Below are 25,049 nucleotides of genomic sequence, written 5' to 3' on the forward strand. Positions count from 1 at the left end.
ACATCTTAGCCATACCCAGTTGCCTCATCAGCTATGTGATACAGCATGGCCAGAGGGCAGCATAAGAGTGTTAGCAGGGGGCCTTATTCCCTGCCAAGGGAGGAAGGTTTGCTTTAGATTAACTAGAGCACCTGACTCCAGTTAGAGCACCTGACTCCAGTCATGGGATATAAACCCCTGCTTCAGTCAGACAGGGGGTGGTAGTTGAAGGAGAAAGGTTGGATTGGAGCAGAGTGCAGATTGCAGAAGAGAAGAGTTTGTCCAGAGAGAAATAGAAGGTTTGGAGGAGTGCTGCGGTGGATTGGGAAGCCCAACAGAAACCCTAGGTAAGGGGCACCAGGCTTGTATAGAAGAGAGGCGAGAAGCCCTTCACAAGCTGACGGGTATGAGAGGGAAGTAACCCAGGGGAAGAAACCGCTAGTCAAGTGGTTCACCACAACCCCAGGGCCCCTGGGTTGGGACCTGGAGTAGAGGGCGGGCCCAGGTCCCTCCCTCTCCACTCCCCTCCTCCAAGGACACTAGGGGAGTGATTAAGAACTGGTTCAGAGGCAAGCAATATCGCCCTGAACCTACCCCAGAGAAGAGAAAGCGCGAGACCCAGAGAACAATACCGGCAATTTGCCACAGCTACTAGCTGGTGAGTTCTGTATAGGCATTATGGAAGATGATGGTCTAGAGGGGTGATTTGAAGGAGGATGGAGAGCACTGCTCCTGGTTCTCTTTGAAGGATATGGGAATTGAGATCAGCGCTAGAACTAGGAAAGCCCTGTTAAGCCCTCTTTCCTATTCATTATCCCCTTGCATCTGACTGTTCCCTATTCGTGTCATCCTGTTATGACATCCCTGATTCTGGGAAGGAGTGGGAGAGAGGGAGCCAGCTGGGGTTAATCCAAGGTTCCCAGGGTGAAAAGGAATCATCTCCTCTGCCATGCTGGTCTCATTACTACCTGCTAGCCACTGGCCTGTTTGTCCAAGATTCAGGGTGAATCTTTTTTTGTGACTATTTTGCAATGCTCTGCAAACTATAGGAAAATGGGCCCGGGCCAGAGGGCCGGGAAAAAGAGGAATTGCTTGACTGGGAAATGATTGAACTTGTAGAGCTAGGAAGAAAGAGTATTTGGGACTCCATGCCCTTTTCCTTGTAAAGCTGTGAGTGCAATGTGCGTATTTATTCTGATTTGGTAGTGTTTTACACCCACTTTGCACAGGAGTAAATGGTGACACTATGTGCAGGGGATAGAGAATCAGGCCCAAACAGTTTCAGAGGATAGAAATAAATCACTGAGATTCACCAATGTCCTGCCAGCCTCGGGGGGAGAGAGGAACTTAGACAAGTGACTATTCAGCTCCTTCTTATTCTGGCCTCACTGATCCATCACAAAGACTGAACAGAGGCAAAAGCATAGAGACTGCTCTGGTCACAGCAATGCTGCTGTTACAGACCAGGCTCTGCCACTGAATTTGGAATGAATTGGTAACATTGTGATTGAGAATCCTAGGAGGGACGGTATGGCAAAGACCTATTAGATCGGCGGATTCATGCCTCAGCCAGTGCAGGATTGTTCCCTGATCAGGATATGGTGTGATTGTGGCAGGCAGTAGCATCAGCCAAGAAAGGAGCAGAGCATTGATTAAGAGAGCAAGGGGGGATGGGAGAGTGTCTTACACACACATTATCCACATGCACACAGCATCAGCATCAACGGCTTCTGCCAGCCAGTACAGCACAGCCAGACTGCAATCACTGCCTCAGTACCTCCAGAGCTGCTCTCCTCCTCCTCCTCTCCCCTGGTCTGTCTTTCTCTCCCTCGCTCACTCTCACTGAGCGCCCCATCAGCCGCTGCAGGACCCATTCTCTCGCCATTTGGGCCCCACCAGCATGGAGACAATGAATTCATGCGGATTATGCATCTGAAGGAATAAAAAGCTTCTGAATAGCCCCAAGGGGAGGTATCCATGTGTTTGGCAGGGATACAGATGCTTGCTCGCTTGCTCGCTCTTTCTCAATCGCTGTTCTCTCCCTTCAGCTGCCTCCTTTCCAGCTATGATCTCCTTTAATTTCCCTGAGCAGCTGCAGTGAACAGGCTCCTTGGTGCAGCCCAGATTCCACAGGATTACACCTTCCCTCCTAAGATACCTGAGGAGTTAGGATTATTTTTATTTCTCTTCCCCTTTTTCTGGTTTTCCTCCACCTGCCAGTCTCTGTGACTCTCACATCCTTCCGTGCATGCGTCTCCCTCACTCCCTTCTTCTCATCCAGACAGCGAGAGGTGGAGGGAGGTCCACCCTAGTGCAAGGACCTGTTTTCTTTGCTGCTGGGACCAGCCTTACAGGAGCAGTGTGGACCCAGCCCTGGACACTGACCCTGCCTTCAGGTTTGGATTCTTGTTTCTTTGGTCTGTTTCTTGACATGCTAGTGCTGTGTGTGTGTGTGTGTGTGTGTGGTGGGAGGAGGTGGAGGAAAAGGGGAGGATCTGATAAGCCTGTGAAAGAGTTGTATGGGGAAGAATGGTAACTAGGTTTGGTGTATGGACATCACAGTGACAAAGACAGGGTGAGAGGAATGTAGAAATACAAGGGACTGTGTTCAAAAACCCAGTGCATGGGATGGAATGCCTCAGAGGCAGCTGTGAGCATCCTCCCAGGATTCCCGTCATTCGCTCCATTTTCTGGGATGTTGAGTCCACTGGGAATGCACCTTTCATTACTGCCTCTCCCGCTATGGCATCTTTGCTGTCCCTGCTGAGGTCCTTAGCCTGGGAGCAGCAACACCATCTAGGCTGGCCTGTCCATGTGTCCGTGCTGGGAGTAATGGGCTCCTCTGTTCTTCATAGAGTGGCCCGCTCTGTATCTCAGCCCTGACTATGATGGACCTGAAAGTGGACGAGGAGGAGGTGGAGAATGGCCATCCAGTCAGTATTCAGGCCTTTGCCAGTAGCTCCACTCTGCATGGCCTGTCCCACATCATCTCCTATGAGAGGTTCTCCTTCAAGCGCATCATCTGGACTCTCTGCTTCCTGGGTTCTATGGCCCTGTTGGCCTATGTCTGCACGGAGAGAATCCAATACTACTTCCTCTACCCTCATGTCACCAAGCTGGATGAAGTGGCCACAACCAGGTTGACCTTCCCTGCTGTCACTTTCTGCAACCTCAATGAATTCCGCTTCAGCCGTGTAACAAAGAATGACCTGTACCATGCTGGGGAGCTTCTCGCTCTGCTCAATAACAGGTGGGTCCAGGGAAGCCAAGCCCTGAGGGTGCTGCATGAGCTCAGATGGGACAGTACAGCACCATGCGTCTGAATGTGCTGACATCTTTGTGCACACAACCAACAGGGCATTGTGTGCGCATCTGCACCTAGGTGTTTGACAGGCACGATACTCTGGCACTAGAGATACATCCGTGCACCTGCATAAGCTACACATGGCTCCATGTACCATGTGGACCTGCACACACTGCATGTGCACATCCCTGCATACATTCATGGAGATATGACGCTCCAGTATTCAGGCCTAATTTAAATGTTCAGGACTAATTTTTAGTCCCATATGTACATCTAAAGCAGTTCCCTCTGCAGTGCATGTCTATCTGCTCCTGAATGCCCAAGATAACATCCATACCCTGATCCCATTCATGCCCACCCCACCACTGGTAGTTGGGAAAATGGCACTTTCCCATGGGGAAAAAAGAACTGCCACCTGTGTGAGTGGCTGGGGAGGGGACATGGGCACACCAACGTGGGCAGCCTCAGCAGCCCTATGCTATGACTGCTATAATAGGACTTCTTTTGTGTGTATGCAAGTGAAAGATGAGATGATGGGTGAGTACAGCCCTGGCATGGATGGGCACAACTCCAATGAAGTCAACAGCACAGCTGAATTTGGCCTGGGGTCCTCCTGGTATCTGCCAACAAAGGAAAAGACTGAGAGCAGGGGCCCAAAGTGATCCCGTTAACACACTGCTCCTCAAGATGAGGCTCAGATGCTAGAGCTACCCTGGGTGCTTGGCTAGTAGACCTGGTGGGTATGTTAGGGGAGGGTGTGGCATGGATTGCTTTCCTGCACCCCACACCTCACATCAATGGTCAGTTGCAGGAAAGCGAAACAGCTCTGCACGTATTGGCAAGTCTTTGTCCACAGGATGAGTGGCATGTGCAGGCAGATCCAAGGTACCACAAGGAGATGGCAGGAGAGATGGCAATAATGTTTTTATCTATACTTTAGGGAGATGTAAACTCCCTTGGCCAGCTGGGGATGGGACAGTGAGGAACTGGCCATAATATAATGCCCTGACGCCCACACTGTGTAGGAAAGGACTCCCATAGATGCTTCTGCCAGACATTAGTATGGGACCCAAGAGCTTTTATGCACTTTCCCCATATTAAAATTCAGTCCATGTGCCAGTAGATTTTCCCCATGTTGGTACAGAGCCCATGGGTCACTATCAATTCTTCCCATAATGCATTTGCTTTCCACTTACAGGCTTGTCAGTATTATCCAATATCTGTGCCGTGTTGGTGGCAGCTCCCTGCCCAGTCCCCAGCCTTTGTCAGTGACAATTCTTGGCCATTCTAAACTGGCAGCAGCCCCTGCTCTTTGAATGATCTGGCTCCTGTTGTAACTGCTCTCTGTAATATGCCTGAGCGCATGAAAACTAATGATCCTTGTGCACATGTCACTGCAGAATGTGACAGGCACTGGGGTGTGTGTGTGCACACGGGTACAGCATTGCTTTCTGTTGGAGAGAATCAGAACTGCTCAGCTGTGTGTCCTAGGCCCTGTACTGCTAAGAGCTGATATTATGGGCCTTCGCTTTTGGAGTAATACCCTGGCTATTGCTGTGAAGATCCTTGTGGCCAGTGTGTGCAGCATAGGCACAAACATGAAACCCTAAGAGCTTGTCTGCATGGTGTGACAAAGTGCTCTACAGGGATGTGACTTGTAGAGCACTGCAATGTGTTGTCCTCCAACTGCTCTGTGTAGACCCTGCTAGTGCACTCTGAAAGGTTCATGTTAGTGTGCCAGCAGGATCTACATGGGGCAGTTAGAGTACAACGTTAGAGCTCTCTCCAAACAATACCTTTGTAGAGCACTTTGCTGCACTGTGTAAACAAGCCCAAAGTGGCTGCAGATTCGATCCGATCTGTTGTGTGAATCCTCAGTCAGTGTTCAAGCAGATCCTAGTACTTGCAAATAAATGCCTCATCCTCAGAGCCGGCTCCAGCTCTTTTGCCGCCCCAAGTGATGAAGTGGAAAAAAGATAAAGCCAACCTGTGGCACTTCGGCAGCAGCTCAGTCATGCCATTCCATTTGGCAGCAGCAATTTGGTGGCAGTCCTTCACTCCCTCTCTTCTTCTTTGGCGACACTTCAGCAGCAGCTTAAAGAGGAAGAGAGAGACTGAGGGACCCGCCGCTGAATTGCTGCCGAAGACCTGGACGTGCCACCTCTTTCCATTGGCTGCCCCAAGCACCTGCTTCCTTTGCTGGTGCCTGGAGCTGGCCCTGCCCATCCTGCTCCCACTAAAGTCAACAGGGAAACTCACACTGACATAAAAATGCGAGCAGGATCTGGACCCAAGGCAACAGAGGAAAGACATTTTCATCTACTGAATAAAAGAGAGGCTGTGCGAATAGGATGAGTACATGAATGAGTTATAAGAGGGGAAGGAAGGGGGCATGGAGACACACACAGGCTTCACCTTAAAGTAGGTTGGCAAAACCTGTTTTGCCTGCAGCTGTATCAGCACCTCCTTCCAGCCTGTCAGATTGCACAAGCTAAGCCAGGTTGGACTAGCTCACTCCAGAACTGCAAGGAGAGGTGCTGGTGATTCAGTAGAGGGCAGCCTTCCCTCTCAGTTAGTATTGAGCCGGTGCCCCAGTATAGTCTTAGAAGGATGTTGTGCTGTCTTGCTCAGATTACATGAAAAGATCCCATGCTGGTGGTTGTCAGAGCTGTGGTTAAACCTGTACCCTGGGCATTTATGTTTCTGATAGTTACGTTCAGCATCCCTACCTCTTTCTCCACAACCCCCCTTCTCAGTCAGCTGTAGTTTCCTTCCTCATTTCCTGTCCTAGCCTTTTGTTTAGCAAGGCTTTTGTTAGGTAGCTGTCACGCTGCCCCAAAGGTGCAACATAAGAGTGGCCATGCTGGGTCAGATCAGTGGTCCGTCTAGCCCAGTGTCATGGCTTCCTATGACAAAATGCAGATTGGCTGCGTATTAGTTGTGAATGATTGACCCCTGCTTATCCTTGTTGTCACGGAGTCCCCGGGCAATGCTCTGGAACTGCTCCCCACAAAGCCAGTCAGGACTTTGGGGAGCCTCTTCTCCCTTGGAGCAGACTTGTTCAGGGCAAGAAGCTCACACGTCTTCACCTCCTGGGTCTCTCCTTGGAGCATTCAGCATCCTCTGCCCCTCCGTGGGCTTCCCACAGCGAGCCCACCCAGGCGGGGTCCTGGGGAAGCCACAGGGTTCTGCACCCCCACCTCGCAGTCAGACGTGACTCTCAACCAGCCAGTAAAACAGAGGTTTATTCGATGACAGGAACAGGGTCTAAAACAGAGCTTGTAGATACAGCGAACCAGACCCCTCGGCCGGGTCCATTCTGGGGGGCAGTGAGCCAGACCCCTAGGTCTGCACTTCACTCCTTATCCCCAGGTAGCTCCAGACTAACCAACCCCTCCAGCCCCTCCTCTCTGCTCAGCTCCTTTCCCGGGCCAGGAGGTCACCTGATCCCTTTGTCTCCAACACCTTCAGCTGGCACCTTTGCAGAGGAGGGGCCCAGGCCATCAGTTGCTAGGAGACAGAGTGCCCGGCATTTAGGTGCACTGGCCCCTTCCTCTGTAGCAATCACACACCCTTATCCCACCACCAAGATACTTAAGAACTGCCTAGGGGACACTGAGGCACCAACACAGTATTCAGAGCAAACATTAGGAACAGTCCCAGTTCGTCACACTTGTTCATCATCATCATCGTGTTTCTATTCCATCCCAGCACCCATGCTGCCAGCATCCCAGCACCTTCAGCTATCACCAGCACCCACCATCCCCTCCTCGCAGGCACCCACCAGAGCTGGCACGTCTTGTGCAGCTCCATGGCCTGCCAAAAGGGACCACTGTGATCATCTAGTCTCACCTCACCTCTTTTAGAAAACATCCAGACTTGATTTAAACACTGCTAGTGATGGACAATCCACTATGGCACTTGGTAAGCCCTTCCCATGGCTGATCATCCTACTTGGGACAAGGTGTGTTGTCGTTTGCTGAAATTTATGGTTCTATGGAAATTATTTGCAAATATGCAATTTGTGTGGTTAAATAATGTTCTTAAAAGGTCACGCATGGAGCAGCACAAAACTTGGCATTTGTGCCTAGGCCCTGTGCTATATTGTAGCCCAGGGGACAGAGGCATATTTCAGTGCTGAAGGTTCCCAGGTGCTGTGTTGTTCTACAGCAGAGGGGACATAGTCTTGTGTCAGTACTGGAGGTGCCTGGATGCTCTACACTGGAGCTGTACGACAAGGTTACATTCTATCCTTCAATTACAGACATCCCACGTAAATTAGTGGGCCAGCTCTGCTATCAGTGACATTGGTGTCAATGTGGAAATAACTCCTTTTGAAGTAATCGGTGACATTAAGAGCAGAGATTAGCTTGGTGGGAGTTGCACCTGTATATGCGAGGGCAGGACTCTCTCCAACGAGGATTATGAAGTTTCTCTGCCCTGTTTCCCCAGGTATGAGATCCCAGACACCCAGATGGCTGATGAGAAGCAGCTGGAGATCCTACAAGATAAGGCCAACTTCCGAAACTTCAAGCCAAAGCCCTTCAACATGCTGGAGTTTTATGATCGGGCTGGCCATGATATCCGGGAGATGCTGCTGTCCTGCTTCTTCCGTGGAGCAGAATGCAACCCAGAGGACTTCAAAGTGGTAAGTGCTGTGGGCTTCCTCTACTCCTAATCCTTTGGAATAATGCTGTGCCTAGAGCAATCTGGATCATGCCACTGCTTTTCTAATCTAGATTTGTATCCTGAGATGAGGATGTCTTGTGAATTTACACCATGTGTAGGATCTGTGGCTGGCATTGCTGTGAGCACAACAGGAACTGATGTGGGACATTATGGGGGTGGCCCATGGTGGGTGCTGCTTGTGGGCACCCTCTGCAAACATTACTTCGATTCTCTGTGGTGAACCTTTCTGTGGCCACTTTCTAGGATGGGAATTACTGTGGATATGGTATAGTCTTGTGTCCAGGGTGGATATGTCTGTGATGGTGACATGCTGGAGGGGGGACTTGAAACATTCTCTCTGTGTCTTTTTTTCTCTCAGTGGCTATACAGACTCTCTTGTGTCTCTGAATAGCACATCCTTTGCCTTTGACGAGAACTGGCTTGCACCAAATAGCAGGTATTTCAAAAGGAGGGGGAACTTTTCAAGAGAGGATACACTTGGATCTGCATCTATCCATGCTCTTTGTGGACATTGTGTAGCCTTTGCCAGATATTTCTGTGGCATTTGTGTAGATATTTCTGTAATTGAACAGGGAATGTGATTCAGAGGGGTTGAGGTGGGCACACCATAATCATGTACATATATGTCATGGCAAATTTTCCAGCCCTTAGTGGGCAGATCCTGGAGGTGGTAGTCCTGGTAGTAACTAATGGCTCAAGTGATACTGAGCAAAGTGGGTATGCTGTGCTGCAGGAGCCAAAGTGGTTGGTACAGAGACTGCAATGATTCTGGAGTGGTAAGGTGTGCATGTGGTGGGGGGCTCTCATTCAGCAGAATGACATATCAAAGAATCATAGAAATGTAGGGTTGGAAGGGACCACAAGAGGTCATCTGGTTCATCCCCCTGCACTGAGACCAGACCAAGGATACCTAGACCATCCCTGTCAATTGATTGTCTAACCTGTCCTTAAAACCTCCAGTGATGGGGATCATGTCAACTACAGGTGTGGCAGGAACCATTGGTAGTATGAGGAGGGAAATTATGTGAAGCCAACTTGGATCTCCCAGGTTTCTGTGTGTTTGAATTGCCATGCCCAAGAAAGGAGGGAGCTGCCAGCTATATATATGATATTTGCCTGCTTGTAGCCACGTCCCTCTCTCTCTTCCACTCCATCTTCTAAAATGTGAAGCAGTGAAATAGTTAATACTGACATTATTAAAGACCCATCATTAGGGTTTAGTGCTAACAACTCAGTGAAATTAACGGGGAACCAGCACACTGTTTCAGGCCAGACCTAGGTTACACTTGGGTCACATTTGGGATATTTTCTCAGGGCCGCCCGGGGCGGGGGGGCAGGCAAGTAGGGCAATTTGCCCTGGGCCCCGCAAACCCTGGCCTGGCAGTGGTCCAGGTCTTCGGTGGCATTTCGGCGGTGGGGGGCCCTTCAGTACTGCCAAAGACACGGAGCAACTGAAGGCCCCCCCGCCACCAAAATGCAGCCAAAGATCCAGACCAAATGCCAGGAGAGACTGTCTGTTGAAGACTTCCCAAGATAAATGTCACATCTTTTGAATGTACATCCAAACTGAATGGAGGCTCCTAGTGTTTACTTGCTGCTTAACCACTGCCTGGCTGAGGAACTTAGCAGCAGATGGTGAGGAACTGAGAACTTAACACAGCCCCTGGTCTGGGGAAGGTCTTAGAGCCAACAGGTAGCGGAACTGAAAGCCCTCTGCTCAGAAGTCAAGTCAAGTGCTGAGGGCTAGTGCCAGCTCTATGAGACCTGATGGTGCTCCTTGCTCTGAGTGACAAACTTCAGATCATGCCTGGTTCTCTGTACTCTTTATATTTAATCTCTCTCTCAATCTGTGTGTCTCTCTCCTGCTCTATCTTTTTTTATCTCTCTCTCCATTTATCAGTTTTTCTTTAGTCTAGATTTTCTCTCTCTCTCTCTCTCTCTCTCTAGCACTACATTTTAGAATTCTGGTTGCCAGTACATCCATGGCAAGTGAACTATCCAGTATGTCCTCTGCACCATTTCCCCTTTGCAAGAGCAGCCTTTGGGACAGTCTCAGAAAGTGTCTGCCTGAGGAGTGCAGACTCTCATGGAGTAAGAGGAAATCCCTCTCCCCAGATCTCAGGCCCCTGCCCTCTATTTTGACCCTCTTTTCCATGGAGCGGCACAGTAATGAGATGTCACCAGTAGAAAATCTGGGGAGAGTGAGCAAGACAAATGACAAGACTGAGAAACATAAATAGACACACAGACACTCCATGTATCAGTGGAATATAATTTTCAGTCACTCGAGCTTTGTCATCTCCCTCTGTACTGTGCAGTGTTTGTTTCATTCTGACACACAGATCCGATACACAATAGAGTCTCTATGATAGGTGTCTCTCCCTCTCTCTTAGGTGCATCTATAAATTATACAATACTAGAACTTTGAAAGTTGGCTAATAAGTTCCGTGGAGAGAGCTGGCACTTTTTTTGTTTGAGAACAGGCTCAGTTGTGGTGCTGATAATGGAACATTGTCCTACTTCTTTGGCTTTATGGTTTTGGAAGAAACACAAATCCAGGCTAGGTTCCCCCACCCACCTCCAAAGAAGTCAGCCATCCCTCATGCTAGAATTCTCCACAAGCTGAGCAGGGTTGGGCCTGGGTTGGTATTTGGTTGGTAAACCTCTGATGTTGCAGAAGGTGCTGTTTATGACATTGTAGGTGGCATCTTGCTTCTTGAGTCTGTACCAAGTCGGGAGAGGGAATCTTTGGGAGGACTACGTCAAGAGTAATGAGATGAGGTGCTGCTGTCTCAGAAAGCTGAGGTACTGATGGTTATTGTCATTAGAGGTCCCATGACACTTAGCTCAAATGCTGGTGTCCAGGTCACATTGCAGCCCAAGTTATTCCATTGTGCCTCATTAAATTCCCTCTAGGGTTCTAGTGGGATACAAAATTCCTCTTCATTAACTGCCATGTTGTTTCATTTGTTAAACAGTAGCTATGTTCCACCCCAGAGATGGCTGCATTTCAGTGTGGGAGTGAAACCATCTCTATATTCCTCTTTCCTTCCTTGTGGGGATATTGTTAGAATTAATTCATGTTTATAAAGAGCCTCACGTTCTCAGATGACAGGAACAACAGAAGTGGAAAGTGGTGGTTGCTGCAGCATCAGTCTTGCACTGTTGGGTCCTCAGACACTGGCCATGGGTTGCAGTCTATACAGTATGACCTGAGCAGTACTTACACCAGTGAGCAGTTCAGACATTCACTCAGCTGAGTGGTGTTCTTCATGTGTTTCTGGTACACCCACGGTAGTGTCATCTGTAGGTGGAGCAGAAAACTCCAGCCTCTGTCAAACTAACCTTATTTTGACACTGGGCAACTTTCTTCCCTTGCCTGTGCCTCAGTTTCTCCATCTATGAACTGGGGATAATTCACATTTACCCACATCATATGAGGAGGATGGTTATAAAACATAATGCATTCAAGTGTGTTGTTAACACCTAACTCTTATATGTATGTTAAGGGTTTTGAGACCCTCAATGAAAGGTGATTATTTAAGTACAAACTATTCTGTTTTTGCAGTTAATGACAGCAATAAGTACTCCAAGCTGAGCATTTCCAAATGACTTAAGGAACCTCAGCTCCACATCTCCATCAGTTTGGACTTACTGATTGGATTTCCCAGAAGCAGGCAGTACAAGCTGCCTCTGACTGATCGTTTCTCAGCAGGATGAACTGGACTGATGGTAGCATTGAGGTGCCGGCCTTTGAGCCATCCTGCACATTTGTTTTTAGCTGATAGTGGATTTCACAAATATGCAAGGAGGTTTTTGTATCCAATGCTAAATCAATGGTCCCTGTTATGGGGGTTGCAGCAGGAGTGATGATAAACCACGATGAGAGTTGTATGTTTGGGGCTGAATGGAACAGTATCTCAGTGTCACTGCTTGCTGATTAGACAGTGTATATCAAAAGAGGAGATAACTGCAGCTATTGTTTTAATCAGTAATTTTGAACAGTGTGATGAATTATGTAGTTCGCATGGGCAGCACTACCCTCCTGTGGATGGAGTCAGAGCTGTTGCACTGTGTGTCCTAGGCCCTGTATTGCTAACAGCTAATGGAGATTCCGTGTTAGGTTCAGATCCCCCTGTTCCAATCTGTGAAAGGTCTAAGCTGCTCAATGTGGCACTGGATTAGTCCATTCTCTTTGTAAGGGTTCTGCTCTAGAACATAGTCTGTTTTGCGTCTCACACTTGGGACGAAGAACAACCAGAATATACCAGTGGCTGTTTCGTTATTCCCTCCTGGATTATGTCTTGCGAGCAGGTTGATTACAAAAAGCTGGCTCCGTGCTATATTTATGCTGCTCTTTGGATTCCCGTTGCAGCCTTGGACATGCACGTTTTGTGCATAATATGTTAGAAGAAGCCTTTGCTCTGTCACTGCCTTTGCATCACTTGAGTTCCTGCAGCCCCTCTCACTGAAATAGTTATGAAATATTTGGCCATATTTCCCTGCACATGGGCTCCAGGGGCCTTGTCAGGGGTGTTTTGTGTTAACGCAGAATATCATTTCACTTGAGGAAAATGATCTAGCAATCCATTTGTCCCTTCCAATGTCTGTTACGTGCACGCGCTCGCTCTCGCGCTCTCTCTCTTCCCCCCCATCCAATCAGCCCCCTTTCACTCAGCCAGTCTTTTCTACTCTATTCCCTTCTTTCTCAGCCTCTCATGCATCAACTTGTTCCTACCTCTTCTCTTTCATCCCTCCCATCTATCTTTCCCCCCACTTTTCATCTACTTCCTCTTCTCACTGTCTTTCTCTCCACTCAGCCCTCCAAGCTGATTCTCCAGGGAGTTTGCTCAAGTAATGGTAGAGCTATGCTGGGAAAGACCCATCTGCCCAGAAGGGAAAAAACCTTTAAAGGCAGCCATAGATCACTGGAGACGCTTTGGGGGGGATTGTGGTGTCACTGTGTTACTTAGTGCTGTTTATCCAGTTTGTAATTCATATCCGATTATCTTGGAATGAGCCCTGGGGCAGGCTTTTCCCAGAGCATCACATCAGAATCTGGCTTTGTATTAAGCCTTAAAAAGCAGTAAGCCAAGAAAGGAGTGAGATTTTTTTTCAAGACAATGTGAGAAGCAGGAACATTCAGACGGTTTTGTTTTTTAATATGAAAGATGGAAAAACCTGCCAGAGGCTTTTTAAGAGGTTTTCTTAAAGGTTAATTTCTGCTGCCTCTGCCTCCCTCCTCCCAGCTTGGATCACTTCCACCAGCGCTGTACTGAACTAGGTTCAGTGCCACAGGCTTTTTTCTGCATGGACAGTGGCAGCCTCCGCTGCATTAAAAGAACTGGTTAGTTTGTGCTGGGGGCCATCTGAAGGAGCCTTTTCTGTGAGACCATGGCCACAAACACACTGCAGATTCTGGGGATTCCCTCTCATTCACACCACGGTTTGCACCCCCTCCCCCCAAGTCTCTGGGAGCTGAGCGGCAGCTTTCTTCCCTTGCCTGCAGCAATGAGGGGAGCAGGAGCCAGGGCCAGTGCAAGGATGTTTCGCACCCTAGGCGAAACTTCCACCTTGCACCCTGCCCCGAAGCGCCCCCTCCTCCCGCGACAGCTCCTCCCCTCCACCCTGAGGCACCCCCCTTGCAGCAGTTCCCCACCCTCTGCCCTGAGGCACTCCTCTGCCCCAGCTTACCCCTGCTCTGTGCACAAGCGTGAGCGCCCTGAGTTTGCCATCTCTGCTTCACTATTCCCACCTCCCAGGCTTGTGGTGCCTAAGCTGATTGGCGCCGCAAGCCTGGGAGGCAGGAGAAGTGAAGCAGCCACGACATGCTCGGGGAGAAGTCCGGGCAGGGGTGAGCTGGGGCGGGGAGTTCCCCTGCATGCTGCCCCCCCTTTACTTGCTGCAGGCGGCTGTCCCCTCACTCCTCTGCCCCAGCTCCCTCCACCTAAATGCCGGCAGCGACTGGGGTGGCCGAAGATCTGGCCGCCGTGGTCACTGCCGAAGAAAATGGCGCCCTACAAATCCCAGCATTCTAGACGGTCGCCTAAATGGTTGCACCAGCCCTGGCAGGACCTTTTGCAGCCCTGGGCCTAGGCCCAGATCCAGACTTCTGATCTGTTACTGTCAGCACCTCTCAGGCACTCAGCAACTTGCAGATTCAAGCCTGGTGTATGGTGCTCTTATAGTAGCCTCAGTGTCAAGGGCTGTGCATTGTGCTTTGGTTGAAACCAGCGGCAGCTCCAAGTGTGTGCCTGGGGCGGAAAGCCGCAGAGGGCGCCCTGCTGGTCCCTGCGAGGGTGGCAGTCAGGCAGCCTTCGGGGGCGCGCCTACAGGAGGTCTGCCAGTCCCGCGGATTCAGCAGCAGATACACTGAATCTGTGGGACCCGACCGGGGATCTCCCGCAGGTGCACTGCTGAAGGCAGCCTGCCTGCAGTGCTTGGAGCAGCAAAAAAGCTAGAGCTGCCCCTGGTTGAAACAGTTCTTTCTGCTTTGATATTGGGGGTCCTGCCTCTTTAAGAGGAATGGGAAGAGAGGTCTGATTGGAAGAGGAGAGATGATGCTGGTAGCAGAGAACCAAGGATCTTTTTATGAGTGTTCTGCAGGGATGATGTGGGAATGGGGTTGAGTTATTTATTGCCATGGCAGAGCAGTTTGGCGATGTAACACTGTGCATACTAAGATCTGGATATGAATAATTAATTAATTAGTGCCAGTCACCTGTGGCAAACAACCCCCCTCTCCCATCCCATGTACAGCCCTGTACAGTTTTCTTATCATGGGTTGGATGTTAGCACCTTCCTCTTATGCCAGAGACAGCGCTCTGGGCTCTGAATTCCTCCACCACTACTCCTCCCGCTTGTCATGGTCCTGCATAAACCCTCCCCTTTCTGCTCCTTTTTCTTCCTCTTCTCTTGTGTGCTTGGCTCCCTTCTTTCCACCCTTCAGACAGACAGCCTGGATACAGGCTCCTCCTGCAGAGCTCTGCTTCCCCTTGCCTTTGAACTTTGCATTTCTGAGTTGGGGCCGAGGTCATACCTCCCTGGCTCTGCTTGCTCAGAGCTTCTCTGTCACGCCTAGAGTTTGGAGAATCATCAATAACTCCTTTAACAGATGCATTTTGCCTCCTCCTGTAGATGAATTTGTCTCACTTTTCTGGTCTTTATTTTGTCATTCCAAATTGTTTGCCATAGAATTCTTTACTAGTAACTCCTTGGTTACAAGCATTTGATATACAAGCTACTGTTGACTGGCCACACGGATCACATGGTATTGTATGGGGCAGGTGGGTGTGACTCTTACAGTCAGGCTCTCCAGCTAAATGTTTGAGATTCAAGATTTCCTTTCTGAGAATATTGGCCCAGGATTCCTTTAAAACTAGGGGAGGCTGAGATTGTTCATGGAGTTCTCCCTGGGAAAATGAATGTGAAAGGCACATGAACATAGTCACAGCAAATTCATTTAAAAATTCAAGTTTGTACCATCTCTCCAGCTCTACTTATATTGGAGGTGACTATGATCAAAGCACAGAGATTTGATAGTGAGGTCTATATTTGTGAGCTGTATCGATCACCTCTCACTGCCTGAGTATCCACACAGCACTGGCTAAGTTTCCCAACTACTGCCTCAGCCTGCAGTGGACTCAGTCTAGAAACCTCCTGGATTCTCTGCAGTTAATCTCTTTGGCCCCAATTCTGCCGATACTTAACTCTCATGAGTAGCTCTGTTGTCTCCAATAGGGCTACTCATGTGAACAAAGTTACGCAAATGCATTAGTGGCTGTAGGAAATGGGTCTTTGGTTATTCCAAATCCTAGGTCAGGAGTGGGATGGGATTCAACCACGTGTGAATTAATGTCCCCGGGACATTACAACTGTGGCAAATAATGCTCTACATTTAATAGAATGGCTCAAAGTTGGCAAGAAATTCTTGGCAACACTCTTTGCAACTACTTTTATGCCTTTGTTTGGGCTTGTTCCTGGCACCCAGGAAGTTCGTGTCCATGGAATTGTGGAATGGCTCACGTTTTCAAAGACAAATTATATTTTAATGCATCTGAGACATGTAGATGTCCTATTATCACCCCAAAAATTTACCTTTTTCCCCTTGAGCCCCCCGAACATGGCAAGCTTTCCCCCTGTTTAACCTTGAGCCATTTTGTAAACTTCAAATCCCTGATAAATAACAGTTGCAGCAGATGAACCAATGGCCCCATCCAGGACTACAGGGAATGGTACACTAAGCTTGAGTGATCTCATCCAGGACTGCAGGAGATGGGGCCCCAGGCTCAGGTCACCCTGTGGTTTCATCTAGGAGAGAGGACTTGATTGTAATGTCTTATGAACCAGATGAGAGATGTAGCAGAAACTCCACAAGCCTCTTCTTTGTCAACCTGAGCCTCACTGGCTGTTCATGCAAACATCCTGCCATTATCTGATTTTTCCTGATGGCTGAATTTCAAGACAAATGGTCTTTAGACACACACAGCCCTGCCTGGGAATGCACTTCATGAGCAAACAATCCAGCGAAATAAGATTGCTCCATGAGATGTCAAAGCTCCTGCTCTAAGCACAGCATGGACCAGCTGCAAATGCCAGAATGTGAATCTAACAGCATTGCAAGCACGTGCAGGAGGACTCTTTGTCCCTTGCTTGCAACACTGAGCACTTATCTGAGTTGACAGACAGTGCCAGTTAGAAGCAGCTGAAGCAAGAGGACAGAGCTAATGTAATAACAATGCTTAGCACTTACATGGAGCATTATAAACACTTTATCCTTCTGGGAGATATCAACTACCCCCATAAAAGGGATGGAGAAATTGTCTCAGAGAGGGGAAGCGACTTGACCAAGGTCATTCAGCAGGACAGTAGCAGACCCTGGAGTTGTGGCTCCCAATTCCCCCTGCCTTGAACCCACTGGGCCGGCCCACTCTTTCTCATGCTCTTGCTGTCTCTGCACATGCTTGCTCGCTCTGAGCTCTCACCGATTGTTCTGCTCTGAACTCTCGTGCTCTTTGCATGCTCACTCTTGCCACTCTTTTTTTTCTCACTGCTTTTCTGTCTAAATACTTGGATAAGTCTTTCTCCAAGCTTGTTCTGCTGACTCAGCAAACTAGAATTAACAGGTGAGCAACTTCAGCATCAGCAGAAAGGCCTGAGCTTGGGAGAAGGGCGCTATCTCTGCTTCCAGTGGGGAAGGAAGGGGATGCTCCCTTTGTCTGGACCCTGCTTCAGCCAGAGACCACACCATCTTCCTCTTCTGCAGGCTGTGTACCCTCTCCTGCTGGGGTTCACTTTGTCTGGGAAAGAGGAGGCCAAGCTCTTCTTCCCATCACATTCAGCACTACCTGTGCCTTCTTCCCCTGCACCAGAAATGGCCAGCTCCCACTTGCTTGCATGCCAGGTGATAGACCCACCTCTGCTCCCAGCCATTCTAGGGTGCTGTTACACCTGAGGACGAACTCTTCGGACTTCTGCAGTCTCTAATGCTCTGCATGTTTGAGGTACTCTGGTGGTTGCTGGAAACCAGTGGTTCTCTAAGTTTGTGGGTCTCTTCACCACCCACTTCAGAATGGGCCTCCAGCTTCTGCGGATGCAGCCATTGTATTCAAGATCCATCAGGCACCTGCCTAAGCCAGAGAAGATCCTCTCCAGTCTACTTCTCCTCTCATCCCTCTAAGGGAACCCTAGGCTCTACATTGCTGTGGAGAAGGTCTGTGATACCCAGCTGCATTGGCCAGGACCACATAGGTGCTCTGCTTTTTCTTTCCCATGATAGGATCACAAGAGGGAGCAGAAGGGCCCTAAAAGACATAAAACAGAGGACAGTTAAAGGAAATGCTTCTTTCCACGATGTATATGTAACCTGCAGCTCTCACTGCAGCAGGATAATGTGGAGTCACATAGCTTAGCCAATTTTGGTCAAGGGTATGAAATGTCTATGAAGAAGGGTTGCCTCTGCAGTTGAACCTACTGGGATTAATGAAGGGGAAGGGGGCTCAGTTCTCACCCTTCAGCACATAAATGGATCAGCAGCTTGAGATCAGAAAGCATGGGATAGTATTGTAGAGTGAGGCTAATTAGAAGGGTGATATGACTAGAAATAACCCCCCCCACACACACGAGCGCTTAAGGGGTAAGAGGCAGCGGGGAGCACACCTGGAGGAGGTGCCAGGGCCAATGGGGGAGCTTGATGGCTACTGTAAGCAGGGCCGGCTTTAGGACGTGCAGGGCCCGATTAGCAAGAGCTGCCACCGAGATGCTGCCAAAGACAGGAGCAGTGATTGAGCTGCCGCCGAAAATAGAGGCAGTAATTCAGTGGCAGCTCAATCGGTTGCCGCTGTTTCCGGTGACACTTCTGCGGAGAGTGCGGGGCCGCTCTTCTGGACGCTGCAGGGCCCTCTTAGGCACGGGGCCCAATTCCTGGGAATCAGTGGAATCACCCTAAAGCCGGCCCTGACTGTAAGTGAAGGGCTTGAGGCTAGAGAGGTGGCACAGGGTCAGGTGGAAAGGCCTTGGGATCCTATCCTGAGAGGAAGCTCTGTAAAAGCATCAGAAAGCTGGGCTGTAAGTGAAGGGAACATCCCTGGACAGGGACCTTGAGAGAAGGCTTGCCAGAAAAGCTGACCTGCAGAGGAAGGGAGCATCCCTGGGGAACAGGCCCTGAGAGAATGGCAGGATTGGGTGAGGGCTTTGAAAAGGGATTTAAGTCCTGAAAGAGGCGCAAAATTAGGAAAGCAGGACTTTAGAAGGAGGCCTGGAGTAAAGGGAAAAGGACCAGTAGAGGGGCCTGCAGGAGACCTCTGGTACTGAGACGGTCTCTGAAGGGAAAAAGCAGCTGGGGAGAAGGAGACTCCTAAAGCAGGCTTGGGGGAAGAGCCATTCCTGGGAAGAAGCCCTGAAGGTCAGGAACGCAGGAGGAGCTGGACATTCAGGGAGAAGATCCTGGGAGGCAGCACTCTCGACAGAATAAGAGCTCAGCAGAGCCTGGTGAAGAGTGTGCAGAGGGTTGATTCTAGGACAGAAGTGTTTCTGTTCCTTTGAGTTTAGACATTCTTACCACAGAAAAGGGGCAGATTTTAAATTGCAACCTGGCTGGAGGGCCAAGTCATGTGAAGAGGCAGACCCACTGGAGAGCCAGAGCGGCTGTTAGGGGCCCCAAATGGGAAGAGAGCTGCTTGGCCATGAGGATGCACTTTCGTGGTGAGTCCCACCCTCCATAGGTGGGTTATTCTCTTCCCCCAGCACTGGCAGCTACTTGAGACAGGATTCCAGACAAGATGGCCCATTGGTTTCTTCAGTCATGGGGTGGTTCTAGTGCCACTCTCCTGCTTTGTGAGCATTCATTGATTCATTCTCCCTGAGAAGCTGTCGGTGAATATTTTTGTCCCCATTTTACAGACATGCAGGTTGATGTGCAGAGAGAATAAAGGCCTTTCCTAGCATGACAGAGGAGGTGTTAATGTCAGAGGCGGCTCCTATCCCCATTCTTGTCTGCTGTACCACGCTGCCCTGTAGAGCTAGGTTTAGGAATCAGGACCTCGTAGCTACCAGGCCTGTGGTCAAAACAATAACATACCCTGGTTCCCAGAGTAGGGTTGCAGCCCTGGAGTTCTCAGCTCATACTGCCTGTGACGCTAAGCATCCTCATCTCCTTGGCTGGTTGGGTGGGAACCCTGCTCCCGTCACCCATTTGAGGAGCAAGAGATATTTCATCCAGCCACATACTGTAGACAGAGCCAGATTGATCCCCTATGGCTCTGTGCAGGTGGGCAACCCAGGTAATTCCTCAGTTGCACAGACTTCTGCAGAGAGCCTGGAAGCCTGAATGTATCCAGCCAGGGATGCTGGGCTTTGTTGCTGTGGCAACAGGGCTTGTTGCTTTTTCACATTGGTCCTTTTTGCAGCTATTCAACTTTAGTGCCTTTGTTCCCAAGCAGGGAGAGTTGGAGATTTGGTGGGAGGAAGGACGAGGGAAGAGAGACAGCTGAGGACGAATGGGGAAAGGCTGGCTATCTGCTGTCAAGGAGCAGCATGTGGGGGAAGACAGGAAGAGCTGTGACTTCATCGCCAAGCTCAGCAGCTCTCATGCCATGCATCACAGCTGCCGTGTTATCTGTCCCCAGCAGAAGAGAGAGCTTAGGTGAGATACAAAGAATGCAAATGAGGCTCTGTCGTTACTGTAATAACTGTGGAAGCTGATAAGGCAGCAGAGGTTGCCTCCTACCTATTGCCCCCCAGGGGACTGCTTCAGGGATCTTGGCAGATGGAACAGCATCCCTTTTGGGGGATAAAATACTGCAGCACCCTATTCTACATGCATGCTGTGATGCCTGCCTTGCGATGCTCTTTGCCGTCTCTTCAGCACCTGCCCTGTGGTACCAGCAGGGCTCTGCATCTGTGCTGTGATACCCGTGCTGCAGTTTTCTGCATCTGCCCTGTGGCACCTGCAGTGCACTGTGTCTCTACTGCAATCCCTGTCCTGTGATGCTCTGCTTCTGCCCTGAGGTGCTCAGCACCCACCTTACGGCACCTCAGGGATGGTGTCCCTAGCCTCTGTTTGCCAGAAGCTGGGAATAGGCGACAGGGGATGGATCACTTGATTCCCTGTTCTGTTTATTCCCTCTGGGGCACCTGGCACTGGCCGCTGTTGGAAGACACGATACTGGGCTAGATGGACCTTTGGCCTAGTATAGCCCTTCTTACACAATACTATGTGCCCGCCCTGTGGTATCTGTGGCTGGGGTGCTCTGTGACCATACGGTAATACCCATGCTCTGTTCCTGTGCTGCAGTGCCCTCTGTGTGGAGCTCTGTGTCCATGCTCTGTTGCCCATATTGCAGTGCTCTGCATCCGCCTTTCAGTGCCTGGGATGCAGTATTTAGAATACTAGCCCTGAAGACAGCAGTCGCAGTCATGTTATTGTATTGTCATAGACCCTTGTGTTTGTTGCAGAGCATGGGCAGGATGGGGAGGGGGAAACCTTCAGAAGAAGACACCTCCCAGATCGAACATCCCATAATATGAGAATGGGCTTGGGGCATGTAATGTAGAGGGGCACTCAGTCTCTGTGGCACATTCCGTCCCCACCTCCCTGCTGAGGAATCCATGAGCATCGGTTAGGAGGGTAGCACTGGGGACATTTCTGCACTCAAAGCCAGGGAGACCCGTCGGGGGATATGGACCCAATGGTGTTTCTGGTCTTCCCCCACGCACATACACTCTGCACCGAGCAGAGTTAATATCTCTGAATCCCACTCCTTATCTGATCTGGAGTCTCTGCAGGGAGCTGTGTGGGGCCTCGTGCTGCATGTGTGTGGAATCTCTTTCAGAAGCTGGTGCCATCTGTTCATATGGCTGCCGTCTGCTACAAGCAGCACAATTACCACTCCGCATACCCTTCCGCCATGGGAGATGAGGATTCCCCAAACCATGGCAAAGCTACAGGCTGGAAATGCCAGGCTTGCCAGGCTCCCTTGCATGGCTGCACCCTGGGCACTCAGGGTATGTCTGTCCCCACTGAGTTCCATATGGGTCTGCCCTGGGGATGCCTGGGCTTTTCCTTCTCCTACCCCCTACTCCCTGCCATGGCGTTGCCCTGGACCTGCATCATGCATTAGTACCAATCTGGAGTTCTCAGTCCCTTCCATCATTTGCATTCCTCCAAGCTAGCTCCATATGTCCCAGTCCCAGCCTTGGCTCTGCCCTTAGCACCCACCTCCTTGCCCAATTGTCTACCCTTCTCAGTTCTGCCCTCTGCACCCAGCTCTCCCCACTCCCTGCTCTGCCCATTGGGGCTAAACCCTCCAGGGCCCTGCAAGTGCCAGGATTGCCTGTGTCAGCGGCTTGATGCCATGTGCTGCTCTAATTGATTTTTATCTCTCCATTAATGTAACAGAATTGATGATGTAAGTAACCTCCTGCCTCTGGAGGGAGAGTGGCCAGGGTAATGGAGCCAGTTAGGCCTTGGCTCGGTCAGCCTTAAAGGGATGCTGCAGCTATACTTTGATACCATCCTGATGGCTTCACTGGTGAAGAGTGTGCCCAGATGCTCATGGAGATGTTCCTTGTTCCCAGGAACTCATGATTCCGCTCTGGGTATTTAATTTAGTAGGAGAAAAGGAACCTCTAGCCTTTGCAACGCTCAGCTTCATCCTCAACTTCAGCGGAGGTCATGGATCAAAAAGGAGCCCCTGCCTAGTATCACTTCATAGGCCAAAAGTATTGTGGGTCAGAAAAAGCATCTTCTGATGAAGTTTTCTGTATTGGACACTGCTGGAGAAGATGGGCACATCCAGCATGTTAGGAGGCAGAATCTTTTCTGGGATGGCAGGAGGTGAGATATGGACTAAACTGACTGTTAGTCTGATGCAGTACTTCCAGCCATAGCAGCTAGACATGCCCCTTCTGTGATCAGGGGCAGGGTAGTGAGAGGATGAAAATTCTGGGCTCCATTTGTTTCATGACCACATTTCTGAGAGACATAAGGGTTTCAGAAGGTTGCAAGGAATCTCCCACCCTGGCCTTGGCTTTGGGTGCCTTTTTGCTGCTCTTGCTGAGTTGGGAATGCTTTGGAACTTGAAGAGAAATGGGAGACCTGTCAGCCTGGCATTCCTCCTCCACTATTGATCCATCCAGTCCATCATGCTGCCTCCAGCAGTGACCAGGAGAAGAAGGTTGCCATGGCCCAGATGCAGAGGGCTGGCCACAGGAACAACTATGCACGTGAGAAGTGGAGGCTTCTTGCCTTGCTGCTGCTTTTTCACAGATAGTCTGCAGAGAAAGTAATTTTCTAACTGTGCCTGTGGACACCCCACACCTGCCCCCAGGTTCCAGCACTTCCTCCTTTGCCACTGGTGAAGAAGGAGAGCTGTGCCCTAGGCAGCAGGTGCCAGGCGGAGCCAGCTGTGGCTGCTGCAAAGGGGAATGTGTTTATCATCACATAAGGGTAATTGGGGCTCTCTGGGGATGCAGCCTCCCACCTTCCCTTGGCTTGAGGAAATGAAGCTCTTCCCTGATCTTATTGGACTTCTCAGACATTCGAAGTGGGAAATTGATGACTCTCTAAACAGAGCTGGAGAGCGGAAGGAGCCTCAGGGGAATGGATGGAGGAGCTGCTGCCAGCTCCATGCAGCGCAGAGGCTGCCTGGCTTGGGCTGTGGCACTAGGGGCACCCTTCAACCCTTCATTGTCCTAATTGGCAGGCATGTCTGTGGCTGGCTGTGTGTGTGATCTGTGATGGTAACAAGGCAGGTGGGTACCCTTACTGGTTAGTGAGTGTGCACACAGGCCCATGCTGATTTCCAAGAGATTTGGGGCTCTAGGATATGGAGGGGTCTCCAGTGGCACAGAGCAGTCTCTAGCTGTGCCCCATCTATGTGTGGGAGGGAGGAATAAAACTCCCATTGGAGACCTCTGCTGTACAGTGGCAAGCTGAGAACTAACCAGTGCAGTTCCAGCCTCTACCCCACAAGTTCCCAGGACTGCCGTTTGCATCTGTTGCTGATATCTCAGTAGTCTCATTGTCTCTTCTGAGGGCCATTTGTATGTAGCCTGCATGAAGGGCTCTGGGGGCTGCAGATCATGCTGCTTTTGCTGTTTATAGTGCTAGGACGGAGAATGTTGCGCTTGAATGAAAAGGCCAGATGAGATCTGTGGGGCCCTGTGCCTAGGGCAGGGCTGCAGGGTTTGCACTGGCTTTTATTAGCACTATTCTTATTATCTACAATAGAAGAACAAGTCTTTCTGCTGGAGCATCAGGCAGGCTGTGCTGGGGGGAAGACTGGGCCCAGACTCTCACCACAACAGGCAAAGCAGGAGTGATGTCGGCAGCCTGGCAAGCAGGGAGAACCCCTGGCCCCACCCCTTGTGGGCTCTCTCCCTCTGGCTGGTCTCCTGCCCTCATGGGGTGGGGCTGTCCATGCTTGCCAGGCTGACCACATCACACCTGCTTTGGAGTCCTGTTGTGGTGTGAGTCTTGGCCCAGTCTTCCCCCCAGCTCTCAGCCTGCCTGATTCTCCAGCAGAAAGGCTTGTTCTCCTACTGTGGGGAGTAATAATCATAAATCTCCTGCTCACATGAGGCCCAGGCTCTCCAGAGGATCATTGATCTTCTGGGGTTTACCAGAAAAGCTCAGATGAAACAGGGACCCAGCTCCCAAAAGTGCTGGTTCTGCATCTAAGCCCAAGGTCCTATTGTTGCAGCTGTACTTCCTCCTGGGCCTGGGCACTGCCCCTTGCCTGGAGGGGAGGGGAGGAGGCCTGAACCCTTCAATCTCTCTAGGGAACGGATACTGAGGATGGGCACAGGTGGTATTGTAGTGCAAGAGCTGAATACGTGTCTGATGGTGTGGGGTTTGGAGGCAGATGCCTGTACAGGTTTTAGGTAGGGGCAGAGGAGGATGTGAGGGGTGGGGGCTTTAGGGAGGCACAGGGGAAGATGGAGGGAGACCCTAAGTGTTTAAAAATCATGAGTCGGTCCCCAAAAAGTCCAGAGATTGATGTCAAGATAATGAGATTTTAAACATAAAAGACATTGTTGGTTCTTTAGATTTGCCGTCTAGTGCCTGAACCTGGTCGCACTTGGGTCATGTTTTCAGCCTTTTCTGTGCAACCCCAAGGGCTAGAAACTTGAAGTTTTTTCAAATTAAATCAAGATTCTCTAGTAATCCCATGACTCCAGAAGCTGAGGCCTTAAGAAAAACAGCAAATATCACAAAACTTGCCATTAAATCACAAGAGTTGGCAATACTGTTAAGGGCAGGTGTTGTAAGGGGCTGGGGTCCAGTGGGCTAGATACCTCTGCCTCATTTGCCAGGAGCTGCCACTGTGGCCACTCATCTGGCCGTGGGCACATGATACCAAAGTGCGACACCTGTCTGGGAGGCAGCTGCTTGGCTCCTCTCCCCACTGCTCTGCACTTAATTACCAAGAGAAGGCAACAGAGCTGGTGACTCATTCGCTTCCCCCAAACTGGACTTGGCAAACCTTGCCTTTCGCTGCTCACTGGGGACCCTTCCTCACCTTTGGAGGCCTTGGGAGCCGAATGGGGTGTGGACACTCCATTCAGTGGACACTGG

The 25,049-nt window shown here is 50.2% G+C and overlaps 1 protein-coding gene across 1 annotated transcript in view; it reads left to right on the forward strand.

Moving 5' to 3' along the window:
- The first annotated feature begins 1,583 nt into the window (after positions 1-1,583).
- ASIC1 (acid sensing ion channel subunit 1) overlaps positions 1,584-25,049 on the forward strand; it is a 99,313-nt gene continuing 75,847 nt past the window's right edge. The window contains exons 1-3 of the mRNA XM_075061000.1: positions 1,584-2,375; positions 2,835-3,229; positions 7,736-7,931. Coding sequence (XP_074917101.1) covers positions 2,865-3,229; positions 7,736-7,931 — 561 coding nt within the window. The 5' untranslated portion in view covers positions 1,584-2,375; positions 2,835-2,864. The remainder of the gene's footprint in view (positions 2,376-2,834; positions 3,230-7,735; positions 7,932-25,049) is intronic.

Source organism: Chelonoidis abingdonii, chromosome 26, assembly GCF_003597395.2.
Source record: "Chelonoidis abingdonii isolate Lonesome George chromosome 26, CheloAbing_2.0, whole genome shotgun sequence".
Lineage (NCBI taxonomy): Eukaryota > Metazoa > Chordata > Testudines > Testudinidae > Chelonoidis > Chelonoidis abingdonii.